Source organism: Salvia hispanica, chromosome 4, assembly GCF_029641045.1.
Source record: "Salvia hispanica isolate PSC_SH4W2 chromosome 4, Shi_PSC_v1, whole genome shotgun sequence".
NCBI lineage: Eukaryota > Viridiplantae > Streptophyta > Magnoliopsida > Lamiales > Lamiaceae > Salvia > Salvia hispanica.
The window spans coordinates 54,803,964-54,818,074 of NC_142695.1; the positions used below are offsets into that span (position 1 = coordinate 54,803,964).

A 14,111-nucleotide genomic window follows, 5' to 3' on the forward strand; every position below is an offset into this window, starting at 1 on the left:
AATGCATAAAATCTCGTATCGCTCAAGGAATGAGTCATCTTCCTTGAAACCGAGGGAATATTAGTTTTATTACTTTATCACTTACCTTTATGATATCAATTCTTTTCCAACTGATTAATTTTATCACAATATTTTCATTTAATTTTCGGATAACTGTTTTAAAACATTAAAATAAAAACAATATAATATTAATATTCTCCTATACAAATTATTTTTTAAAGAAGAATAGCATGTCATCTTCCCATATGTCATGTCACGATTCCACCAATTGACACAAATTTTGGATAATAGAAATTGATAATATTTTTTAAATTAATAACACTACTATCCGAGTATTAGACTCATAGTTATAGAACTCTGATTAGTTCGAGACAAATCAAACTATATAATATGTTTATATTAATACATTAAGAATACATATGGAACATTGTGACAAGCACACGTTTTATTTAAGGTGGCACTTTATAACACGTTTATCATAACATCATTAGCCTCGGCGGCCGCCGGTGCCGTTTTCCCGGTGACAGTGGTAGAAGAAGGCGGCCACCGGTGCTCCAAGGTTGTACACCTGCGAAAGGTGTCGGATGCTAAAGTTGTTGCGCCACTCTGGGGCTAGCAAGATCTGCCTCCGCGGCTGCCGGAAAACCACCATAACAAGGCGGTGGATTCCCATTGTAGGCTGAGGGGCCTCATATGGCACCACCTCATTTCCTTAATTTATATACAATTAAATTAAATGAATTCGAAAAAATAATATTGATATATATTATATATAGAATTTCACTAACCGAAGCTTGGATTAGTGCCTCCTGGGATGTCAGTCACCAACCTATTTCCAATTTGCACACAAAATTAGTGACATAATCTTCAAATTATCATTCTAATTAAGTTACAACGTAGAAGAAGAATGATTTAACTATTTTTGTACTCCATATTTCTAATTGGAAACAATAAGCTTATGATGAATAACATGTATTATTCCGTGATGTTTTTTTTATAGTACTATTAACTCGCATTCCCCGTACTTAAGTGTCTTACCAATTGAATTCTGATTGTTTTCTTTTATGTTAAATGTCTTTTCGCATTATTTATACAACACAAACTCAGTTGGTAAAACGTTTTTTTTTGACTAATATGTCTGATTTCTACTCAATTTGGACATATAACCTAATCTTGATGTGTGTGAGTGAGTGAGAGAGAGAGACCAATGCAAGTACTCCCTAAGGTATGGATTTCCTGGACTTGGAGAATCAGCATCCACTAGTACCTTCAAAATTGAATTATTTTCAAAGTCATAAACCCTAAAAAAATAACACAAAAAAAAAAAAAAAGAGTGTGTGTAAATTAACAAAGAGATACTTACAAGAGTGTGGAGGATCCGGAAATCCTGACCACCAATATCAACCCTAGGGCGGGAGGCGACTTGAGACTGGCGAAGGCGGTAGCCATTGCAGATATTGGCTCCATCGATATACACTCGAAGCTCAGTGGTAGGGGTGAAGGAATCGATGATATCCCCGATCACACGACTAACTGTCAACGGATTTGTTTCTCTTGGCATTTTTGTTATGCTTACTTATTCATTATAAGCCCTATTTATAGTTGTTTATGGAACCATGCAGCTATGGCCCCCATCATTCCTCAAAATATTCACTTGTATCTAGTTATTTTGTTTTAAATCATAAGATAAAATATAGAGAAAAAAACTATTTTTTAAAAGTAGTTATATTTGAGAATCTAAAATATTACTCCTACTACTATAATACTAAAAGTAAGTATAACTGCATGTAAATAATAATCAAAGTTTTGGTGTTTAACTAGTGTTATTGTTTTGGTATAAAAAATTAATGAACAATAATTTAGTTATGTATTTATGGCGTAGTCCAACTTTCGTTGGCTAATATAGTAAATTTTTAAAGGTACAGCTGGAAATCTATAGATGATAGTTTTCTAATAGTACCCTTAATATTAGTTTTTTTTCCACTGAAAAATAGTCTAAAATTACTTTAATGAAATTTCACATTGGACTCCAAAAAACCAATATTGAATAATGAAATTTTAACTTATACTCAAATTACAAAATTTAAAGATTCATGTATTTTTTTGACTAAAAAATAGTAGTTGGTGATAATAAATTTTGGTATAGTTTATGCATTGCCACAACTTGTACTTTCTTTTTGTGTATGAAGTGGGTTATTTCGTGGTTACACTATGATTCTTCCCGAAAAGACAAAAAGTCCGTTGTCTTTTCTTTTCTTTTTGTTTTTCGTGGTAAATTGAACTTTGTCTCTCGCTATTTCGTGTAGCTTTTACCTTTTTATATTTATCTTGAGTTATATGTGACCAATCAATCACTTATAATCCAATTATCGTGTGAATTAGATAAATGGGGGATTGATAATGTGAGAGATTTGGCCAAAGTTGAGCACAACTTTATATACTTACGTTATTAATTTATAGGAATGATCAAATGTAAATTCTAAATATTGTATAAACTCCAGATTATGATTTGGATCATTAGAAAATATAACATATGATAAAATAGTAGCAATAAAAAATGTAAACACGATATCAACGGTTGATGCTGTGTTGATAGTGTGTTGACACTGTGTTGACATTTTCTATTGCTACTATTTTGTCATTTATTGATATTTTTAACGATCCATCATAGTTTGGAGTTGTACAATATATGAGTTTACCCTTAAGGGGTGTTCGGTTTGCAAGATTGTATTCGGGATTAAATTTGTAGTGTATTTGATTAATGAGATTCAACTCCACAACTGAATCTTAGATGGATAATCATGGGATAATTAGTCATAGCTAACCCCCTATGACTAAAATAATCTTACAACTCAATCCTAGATTGTATCTTGGTATTATTTTATCTTGGAAACCGAACACCACCTTAATTTATATGCTAAAAACCGTTAAGTTCAAAATAAATACTACTCCCTCCGTCCCAAAGAAGATAACCCATTTCTTGAGCGACACGAGAATTTATGCAACTTTATTTTGTGAGTGAAGTGGAGAGAGTGAATAAGGTAGAGATAAATGTGTTTCCATTTTTAATAATGGGTCATCTTGGTTGGGACAAACCAAAAAGAAAAGTGGGTCATCACGGAGAGAGTATTAACTTATTTTTCTTTGTGGGGGGCATGGAATCATATTCTGACTTGGGTCATCCCATTTTTAGAGTGGTACGATATTAACTTATTTCTTGCCAAATTTGGATTTAACTCTATGTCCATTAATAGAATTATGGGGATCTAATAATCTATCTATTCACTCCAAAATTAAGATAAACTCTCTATTAATTAGGTGTGTAACTCATGTTCAAGTTTCAGTAGCCTAATTTATTCTTTTTAATTAAAATATTATTATAACATTACCTCTTTAATCAATATATACTCCTAGTATACTAATTTCCCTTGTTTATTTTTTTTCGTTTAAATATTTGGTACCCAATTATTATTTTCCCTTTTATAAAAAAATATAATACCATTTTCCATGCCATAAAATTGACAAAGATAATGTCTGTCCTAAGTTACTAGATTCTTGAACAACATCATCTCTTACTTTTACATATATGTGAGTACTATTTTTTGGCAATCAAACAATATTTCCTAAAACAATTGCATCGAGCAAATCATTAATGATTCTGTGGACCCATTGAGCTATATAGAGATAGAAAAAGATTTGGAATATGATGCCATGCAATGTTACTGTATATATACGGATTGAGTGGCCAAGAAAACTAGCTAGGCCAATTGCACTGACCTTTCGTACACAAAAGGCAATCACTAACGCATCCGAAAATGGCACGGAACGCGTTGATTGGTAATGCGGACCGGTCCCGGTGCATTGCTGGCTCTATGACAAGGTGCGAGTTGGGTACGACACCGGGCAGGGCTGGTGATGCAGTTGGGATGATTTTCACCAACGCGTTCAAGTATGAGGAGATTTGCGAAGTGTCCCAAGTTCTAGTGTCCCGAATTAGACAAGCAAATTAAATACTCTGCCTCCGACCAATTCTCTATGAGAAGGGGCACAGAATCCATTGATTTGGATATCGCGATCGAGGAGAATATGCATTTTCTCCATCCCCAACTTGCGAGTTGTCCAATGGAGATGATAGATTGGACAAGATTGGAGATGCAATGTTGACAAATGAGTAACTATGATACGTATAGAAGATCCCAGTTCCCAAAGATCTCATACTTAATTAATTCAAAAAAAATATAGGTAGTAGATTAGTCAAAGGATCGCATGCATTGTGGAATACCTTTTCATAGAACTAAGTTGGATTCAACCTTAAATCCTTTAGCTAAATACTCTTACTCATGATGAGTTTAAATGTTGCATAGGTTGTGTCTATGCAAAACTCAATCATAATACAAACCGCAGAATCAAACATACGGAGGTCATTTTTAGGTTATTATTAATTCATTTTTAGGCCATTTTAGTAAGGATAACCTAAAATGGTCTAAAAATGACCTTAAACCTGGATTTATAAAATGACCTAAAACTAATTATTGACTATCAGATTAGCAAATCACATGGTTAGTATCTGACGTTTTGTATTGAGATTTGTGTATTGATCACTTTCCCATCTATATATCGATAACTATTGGCTATTGTGATAAGATTTTCTATCTAAGACTATTTAAAGAGCTTGGCTAGGGATTCAATGACATTTGGATATGCTCTACTTAATTAAATTGGGCTAATATAATTAATGTCTTTAAGAAATATTAATCAGTATAATCATTGTGATTACTATTGATTTTCCATATAAATCCAAATTACATAATTCGGAATCCTTTTTTATTTGATTCATTTCCCGTGTTCTATTTTCATTAATTGATTGCGTCTGTTGCTTGCTCAATTTTATTAATCTTTTAGTGCTTAGAGTTTTGAAATGGCCTTATATCTGGAATAAATTCCAACTAGCTAAGTTTATGTACTGTATGAACATGATCAAGACACCTCTTAATGGTAATATCAACTCTCATCAGAAACACGATTCGGTAAAATAACAATAGTAGCCCTTCTTGTATATTGATTGATCACTTTTTCCCAAAATGTCATAGTATTGGGTGACATAAAATATACACATATTGACAAGTCGAAGTAGCTTATGACTAACATCACATGCTTAATGTTACTTGTACAGTTTAGAAAATAAACAATTATCGAAATCTCGTACATGGGTTGATCAGTCAAGACGTTCTTACCTCTACGTGATTTATTCAGTGTCATACCACACTCAATGTCATCATCATCCAAGGAGTGACTTCAAATAAAAAACAAGGTACTCACTAAAAGATCTCCTAGGTTAGAGAATATCAATTAATACATTACTTACTTCTATAAGGCAACGATTAAAAGATTTTTTATAACCATGAGTCTACTCTACCATGTAGAAGAATGATTGTCTCTGTTCCATTACTTATTATGAATTTAATCAATTAATAATGATAAATGACGAACCATATGATAAATAAATTTCATTCTCATAAATTGATAAAAAGAAATTTTAGAATATAAGTCGCTAGAAACATGTTTTTCTGTATACAGTTTAAAGTCGCATAGGAAACGGCATAAAGACGTGCCCTGATCCACTTGCAAGCAAACTATTACTAATTGTTTAAAGTAATTGCATTGTTCGGTTTTTGTGTTATTTGACACACAAATCATAGTATTTCCTAAAAACTATTTGCAGTGAGCAAATCATTAATGATTCTGTGGACCCATTTAGCTCTATATTGATAGAAAAATATTTGGAATATGATGCATCCAATGGAATTGTATATACGGATTGAGTGGCAAAAGACATGCCAATCCACCATGATACTTTAATATATACGGATTGAGTGGCCAAGAAGACTAGGCCAATCTACCATGATTAATTATCAGAAAGGTGACTTTTCTTAGATGTAATTAAGATCTCTTTACTTATTCTCAATTTATGAATGCTTCAAGTATCAAAATCGAGTAGGTAACTAATTCAAATGGTTTTCCATTGTCTTTTAACTCACTTTTTTTTTTACATTTCTGAAAATATGTGTTGGAAATATATGGACTCCTAATCTGGAGGAAGTAGGATATATATGGTAGTAAACAAGAGATTAGAACACTAATCCCATTTGAAAGGTTGAACTCATGACACAAAATAGCACACCACTATTAAGCATATTATAAGGGACCGAGTTGATCATGACACAACAGAAGAACCTAAATAATTGATCATAGTGATATAAAAAAAAAAAGTCGAATTTTTCATTTATCCCTCTTTCTTTATAGTATCTTTTTGTTGTTGATATATGCTACTTTGGGCACATATCATTCTCACGTGGTTTTATAACGACATATATTAAAGCAAATACTCCCTCCACCATGGCTAAACTAAAAAGGAAAGTATGTCATCTTAAGTGTGACGGATGGAGTATTAGTTGGCGCGTAATAGTCCGAAAATAGTAACTGAAAGATTAACTAAGTATACAATAAACTATTGTTTCAACATGAAATATAGATATTTAAAATCAAATTAGGTTTTGAGCGCGAAAATATACGTATAAAGTGTGTGTGTGTGTATGTGTGCGTTTGAAGAGAACGGAGTTGTTACCTCCAACCAATAGGCAATAAGTGGTGACGTCGAAGACGCTTTCACTCCTGAATATAGGCCGCGTGATAGCCGTCCAAGAAGTGGAACCAGCTAGCGTTCATGTATGCAAAATAACACTTTATTCGTCCATTAATATAAGTCCTTATTTTTTTCGCATGATTTTAAGAAACCACACTACACAAAAAAAAAAATCTAAAACTATAAAAAAATAATGGATAATGACATTTTTAATGCAATTAAAGATGTTAATTTGCATTTATAATTATACCACTAAAACTTTAAAAAAAATAATTTTCGTTGGTGTCCCAACTAAAACTAGGGGATGCTTTCTTTTGCATCCTAAAATTGTATTTATTTTCCAAATTTTCAAATGCAAGTAATTGTGTCTCTATTTTTATGTCCTTGGCATTAGGACATTTTTTAGCTAATTGACGACACTAATTTATATTTCTAATTACATCGTATACACTTTAAAAACGTCTTCAATTTTGGTGTCTCAATCTCAATTATGGGACATAAATGAAAGTGTGCTAAAAAACAAAAGAATATGGTATGGTGGACAATTGGTTCATCAAAATAAGGGAACTTTTATTTGCTCCCTCAATTTTTGTAATTTTAATTAAAATTGTCCAACAAAAGTAATCGCGCGCATCCATAGTTTGTCTTTATAGGATGAATTTCTTGTAGTTAATGTAAGCTAAAATAATTGGTGGAGCGTGAGTTCCACTTTAATATACTCCCTCCGTATCTATATAGGTGATTCGTATTTCTTTCTGGAACATCACTTTCTTAAATCATGTGCTGAAATGAAAGAAACATCACACCGAACAAGGGACATATATATATAGTATTTATTTTATAATGAAATACTTCTTCCATCCCAAACAATATTCATCTTTTATCATTTTGTTTTGTACTCTAAAATTAATCTACTTTATATTATTGGAAAGTTTATTCTCGCTATCCATTAACACTATATCAACTACTCCCTCCGTCCCTAATTAAGAGTCACACTTTGACCGGATACGAATTTTAAGAAATGTAAAGAAAAATTGGTTGAAAAGATTAGTGGAATGTGAGACCCATTTTTTATATTGGTTTTATAATAAATGTGAGTGAATTGAGTTAGTGGAATGTGGGACCTACTTACTATTTATGGTAAATATGAAGTGTGACTCTTAATTGGAGACGGACCGAAATGGAAAAGTGTGACTCTTAATCGGGGACAGAGGGAGTATTTTTTTTTACTATATACCTTACTAATTTTGCATTAAAACTTGTATCGTCCCAAATTCTCTATATTCAGTGACGAGCGAGTATGAGTAGAATGAGATTTTGCAATATGTTATAGTGAAAATAAAATGAGATTCTATTGGACTACAACCAAAATTGTAGTGAACTTTATAAATTTTATTTGGCTTTTTGTGCTTGATTTATTTATTTTGATGTACATGGCTATAATTCAATGTGAATATTTATTTCCAAAAAGCGCGCCAGGTGGATGTTTGCAATAATACTTTTTGCGCTTTAGAATAAACTTTTTAATTACTTTACAACTGTATGCCTACGTATATAAGAAGTATCTAAAAAGATTTGCGAAAAATATGTGGCTTGTAAAATAATACCAAAAGAAGTGTGAACAACTCGTTGTGCAAATTTTCTAGATTGGGTATATCTTTTTGGATCATCGATCCTAAAAGGGAACCTTATCGACCAAATGAAAATGTGGAAAAGGATCCATGAAGTGGAATAATATAATCTTTCTTTTTAAAAAAAACTTGTGAAAGCCACATGAAGTAATAGTATATGTGCAAGTATATGGGTGATTGGGTAGTATAACGGAATAGTATATTGGAAAGTATATTGGTGGAATAAGGGCATAGGTTTTATTATTTTGTTTTATATATTTGAAGTTATATAGTATATTGTAATAATTTATTTTAAAAAAATTTAATTGAAAATTAATTGTTTTAAACAAACCAATTTTCAGAAATTAAAGTATATAATTGTTGTTGTGTAATTAATATAACTTTTTGGAAGTTTAATTTGGAGTATTTGTTATTTTCAAACTTTATAAATGGCAACACATTTCTGTATAATTTCTATGATTTTTAATGGAGTAACTTAGTTATTTATAGTACTCTCTCCGTTCTATAGTAATAGATTTATTTTGTCATTTTAGTACGTTCTATAATAATAGAGTCATTTCCCAAAAGTCAACACATTTCTTCACACCACTTTACTCTCTCTTACTTTATTCTCTCTTCATCTTTCTACCTGTTTTCATTTTCTACTTTACTCTCCCTTTACTTAATTCAGCTAACACAATTTTTCTTAATCTCCGTACCAAAAAGAAACGTCTTCATTACTATGGAACGGAGGGAGTATTTTATACTCCAAATCTTATTAAATATATATATAAAAAAATACTGTTGAATTAGAGATACGGACTACGGATAGATATAGGATTATAAGAAGCGGTAGGCATGGGTTGAAGAAAATATGATCCGGCACAAAAAAATAATTAAGGGGAAAGATGATGTTAAATATCTCAATGATTAAATAAAAATTAAAATAGTGAAAAAATTCTCATAAAATCTAATTAAACTATTTTGAGTGTTGTAATACTATTTTTCTTATATAGATGCGCATTACATAGTAGTACTTCATATGTCCCCGTTATAAGCGGGGTGTTTATCTCGTGCATAAGATTTAAAAAAATTGTATTTAGAGAGTTAAGTGCAGAAACAACAAAGTACTTAAGTAAGAGAATAAAGTACGGGATTGAAGAGAGAATAAAGTATTAATATATTTTTGTCAAAAAATGAAATGACTCATTTTATGTGTAACGTTCCAAAAAGGAATATGATACGGAGGAGTGCCATTATCTCAAACTAAATTTTACTTTTAAAACAATCTTTAATTCTATATTGATTATATATTGTTACCCTCTATTTCAAATCGAATTGTATCAAACAGATATATAAATATAAGGAGATGATCCAAACAAAAATGCAGTCCAAATCTTAGTATTAGGTGACCTAATGGTCAATAATTAACCAAAAGTATAAAAAGTCATTATTAATCAGTTTTAGGTCATTTTATAAAATTTGTGTTTAATGTCATTTTTAGATCATTTTAGGTCATACTTTATTAAAACTAGTGTTAACCCACGCGCTATGTGCGACTTAGAATATTTTCACACTATTATTTTAATTAATATTCAAAATAAATATAATAAATGACAATATCATTACATAAGATTAACAAAAATGTAAAAATATATATCAAGAGTATATAAATCTAATAAAATATATAATATTATAAATAAAATATTAGGAGATAATAATATTGTCGTAAAATATAAAATGAAAAATTACAAAACAAATAAAAAGCACAAATATATAAATATTAATAAAACTTAACATTAGTAAATAAAATAATAATTTGTAAGTTAAGAAAAAAAGTATTATAAACAAAAGGGTACAATAATAAAAATAGCAAAATAAAGAAATTAAAATAACATATTACTATTATTACATATGGGATGCTTAATTTTGCATTGTATTATTTTATTTATTATAGTTTTAAGGCTAATTCTATTAAATATGTAACAGTACCAATTTGTGAACTAAAATGTTTGACTTTATTCCATTAATTAATAAATTATACTACTACTATACTCTACAACTCCTCTAATCAGTGTTACTACTATACTCTACAACTCCTCTAATCAGTGTAACAGTAACGACTAATTCCATTACCATTTATTATATAGTACTCCCTTCGCCCACAAAAGATGGCACACTTTCCTTTTTAGTTTGTCCCACAAAAGATGACATATTTCCCTTTTTGGAAAAAGTTCTCTCTCACATGAATATAAAAATTATATTTTCTCTCTCCATTTAACACACAAAACAAAACCTCCTAAAATCCCGTGCCATTTTCAAAGTATGCCAACTTCTCTGGGACGGAGGGAGTACTATTTATTATTTTATTAAATGTAACCGTTCAGCGGCGTTTATTAAAACTCCCACACTTTATTGTTTAGCCAAAATCATTTTAAGAAATACCTTAAAATAGTGACAGTTACAGAAATTAAAAGCTATAATTTAAGTTTGCACTGGTGAGATACTTTCTAGCCGAACTTTATTTCATTGCAATATAGTAATCCTAAACCCTAAAAACCCAAACCTTGCCTAAATCCTAAACCCTTTACTTTAAATTATACTCATCATGACCTACAAATGAATCAAATATCAATAAAATTCTCCCTCCGTCCCAGTTCAATTTTACTTTGTTGATCACTTATTCTATTTTAGAGATTTTAGATCTTTATTTCATATCTTACACTGGGTCGGCCTAATTGATAATCCTTGCTGATAGTAGAGGTTTTTTTACATGAATCTTGGCTCTAAATCTGTTTATATGCTCATATCAAGAAAGTGTTTTACAATAGGGCTATGTGAACGGTAAACCAAAAAAAATCTTCTTTGTATTCTCCAAGCATCTATTCACCCAATGGTATTATTTATTGCCTTATTGGAGCCGGAGTATGCACTATATTACATATAGAATTAAATGTACATCGTTAAATTTCTTTATCGATAAAATAGATACATCACATCTTCTATAAAATATTCTAGAATCAATTTTTAAACTTTAAATGAATCCATGAATATGATTATATAATTCAATTGAGTTTGAAAGAATCAGTCAACAAAAACAATTTATAATTTGTGACCAAATTTAAAAGAAAAGTATTTTTTCTTAAATTTAAAACTTAACACAAATTTGAATTCATATCCCTATTTATATAGGGATAGAATTTAACTAGTTTATCTATATTAAATATAGAGCACAATATGTACTACTATAATTTATCCATAATTATAGGATTGATCGTAAATTATTTATCTTTACTAAATATAGTTCAAGATATATACATAATTAAAAAACTATATTGATATTATAGAATATATTATGATAAAAATAATTTCTCAATTAAAATTCATCAGTTTTTCCAATTGTTGTTATATACGAATATGCGTGCGAAATAAGAAAGATATGGCCAAATCAATATATGGTACTGTAACTAATATCCCTAAAATTCAGCCCTCAAAATAAGCTGCCAATATTACAATTTTACACACAATCGTTTAATTTCTTAAACTCACTGGCTATATCAAATTTCAAATGAAAGGATTATAAGCAACCTGCCTCTCACTTCTCTATAATTTTTTTTCCTTCCCAGAAATGCTATCGCCACCCTCTCTTCTCTTTATATTTTACGTTTCTATAGCTGGAAACACGATTGGCGCCTAGCCATCGTCGACTGCTGCAACTCCTTTCACCATACATGCACAATTCATCCGTTCAGCTTGTTCCCCACTTATTTATTGTTGAAGAAGATTAAGGTTGAAGCTCATTCTTAGTTCCTGGGGAGTGCAACTTCACAAACACAAATACAACGAAAGGATGCAGATCACTGACCAAGGTGAAGAATCATGATATGATGTGGAACTTTTTATCTAGTAAGAACATTCAATTAGTTCATTATGTAGTGAATATAGTTCATTATTTACTCCACCAAGTTTTTATCGAATAAAAAAAATTAAAAAAAAATTAAAAAAAAACATTTTTATTTAATAAAATATTAATCATAACCATAAGATTAAGAAAATTGAGTGCCCCAAATTTTGTCTCTAGTTTGGTCTTTAATAAAGGGTTCGACATTGATCACTCTGTAAATTTATTTCTGTTCTTGTTCAAAATTATGTTTGTTTCTGAATAGGTAATTAAGCGATAAGAAAAACACTCCCTGATTTCACTGCATCAGCTGTTAAGTAATCGGTATAGAAAGCATACTCAAATTAGATTGGACAGTTCTTTAATTTGAATATTCAAAGGATTACATCCGATGTAGAATGTAGCTAACGATTAATAGGACGCTATGAATTAATTTTCTAAACAATCTTATTTTCTTCAATCACACACAAACCCAAATTTTCTTAAGACCCTTATTTCGATTGAGTCTGCAGCTATTCGCCCGTCAAGCAAGGAACCGAAAGGGCATAACTATTTCATACTCTCTGTTTCTCGTTAAGTGATTCATATTCTCTTTTAAAATGTCCCAAGTAAGCACGTCATTTCTCCACACAACTAACTAAACACCACTTTCATAAATCCCGTGCAGAAAAGAAAATATATCAGGGATACAGTAAATGAATAGAATTAAGGAACAATTCTTTCATTACGCAATCAAACAAGTTTTGCCTCGCGGGCATGGGACAGGGCACAAAGGCACGCACTTAGAGCCCCATGCCTGACTCGTGGTGAGGCAGGCTGCCATCACCAGACGTTGTGGCGACACAAGGGGCTAAATTCAAAATTAAGATTATCTAATTTTTTTTAAAAAAAATTTAGAGGGAACATCTTTTTAGGTCCACGAACTTTGCCAAAGTCTCATTTTAGGTCCGTGAATCATTTTAGGTCCGTGAACTACAAGTTAATATCATTTGAGGTATTTTGAACTTTTTCCGAACGAAAATGCCATTAAGGCCTTCAAAGGGCAATTTTGACAATTCTTTCGCTACTCATCTTGCGTCAAAGACCTAAAGTCCAATAATTTTTTTTACTACTATTTAATTCAATTACCATCCAAATTGAATTTAAATATAATTAAAATTTGCCGTAAAAAATATGTGTTAATTTTTCATTATTAGATGACTAATTATTTAATGATAGTGAATTCAGACTTGACACTTTATTTTATTTTTTTCAATCTAAACTACATTTTAATAACTTATTATAGGTGATGTGTGAATTCTATTTAGTTTATTGTTTTGAAATTAGATAGCTATTAATTTGGATTGTCATTCAGAGATGAATTTCTAAATGGAGATCAATTAACATATAAATTGAATTTAAATATAAAAATTGCCGTTAAAAATTGTTGTATTATATGTCTCTGACGCAAGATGATTGGTGAAAGAATTGTCCAAATTGACCTTTGAATGTCTTAAGGGCATTTTCGTCCAAAAATATTTCAAAATACCTCAAATGATATTAACGCGTAGTTGGTGGACCTAAAATAATATTTTCAAAGTTTACGGACCTAAAATGATATTTTGATAAAATTCGTGGACTTAAAAAGATGTTCCCTCAAAAATTTAAGAAGATCAATAATGATTGCCTGTGTACCCCATTATGACTCGAACCTCCGATCTATTGCACACGAAATAGGTGTGTAACTATGTCGCGTTTCATCGTCTTTTTTTAGTATAATCTAAAGTTAACACACACCTAGAGTCTAGAGAGGACTATGAGGTAAATTCTTCACTATAAACATATAAAATTAAACAATGCATCTGTTAACGGCCATAGTTAATTACTTGACAGTAAAACCAAATAATAAATCAAAAATCTAAGAAAAAACAGGCCACACGCATAGCAGCAGAATTAATCAGCTCACACAATCAACAAA

The 14,111-nt window shown here is 30.6% G+C and overlaps 1 protein-coding gene across 1 annotated transcript; it reads right to left on the reverse strand.

Annotated features, from left to right (window-relative positions):
- Positions 1-204: 204 nt before the first annotated feature.
- Positions 205-1,564, reverse strand: LOC125196383 (protein FLOWERING LOCUS T-like). Its single transcript, XM_048094873.2, has 4 exons — positions 1,364-1,564; positions 1,206-1,267; positions 789-829; positions 205-711 (listed from the first exon to the last, which is right to left on the reverse strand). The coding sequence occupies exons 1-4, from the start codon at positions 1,559-1,561 to the stop codon at positions 488-490; spliced, it is 525 nt and encodes a 174-aa protein (XP_047950830.1). The 5' UTR covers positions 1,562-1,564; the 3' UTR covers positions 205-487.
- Positions 1,565-14,111: the final 12,547 nt, after the last annotated feature.

Coding starts and splice junctions, on each gene's coding strand:
- LOC125196383 (XM_048094873.2), bottom strand. CDS start 1,561: ATGCCAAGAGAAACAAATCCGTTGACAGTTAGTCGTGTGATCGGGGAT. Junction 830..1,205: donor CTTAGGGAGTACTTGCATTG/GTCTCTCTCTCT, acceptor AATTGGAAATAG/GTTGGTGACTGACATCCCAG. Junction 712..788: donor AGGCACTAATCCAAGCTTCG/GTTAGTGAAATT, acceptor ATATAAATTAAG/GAAATGAGGTGGTGCCATAT.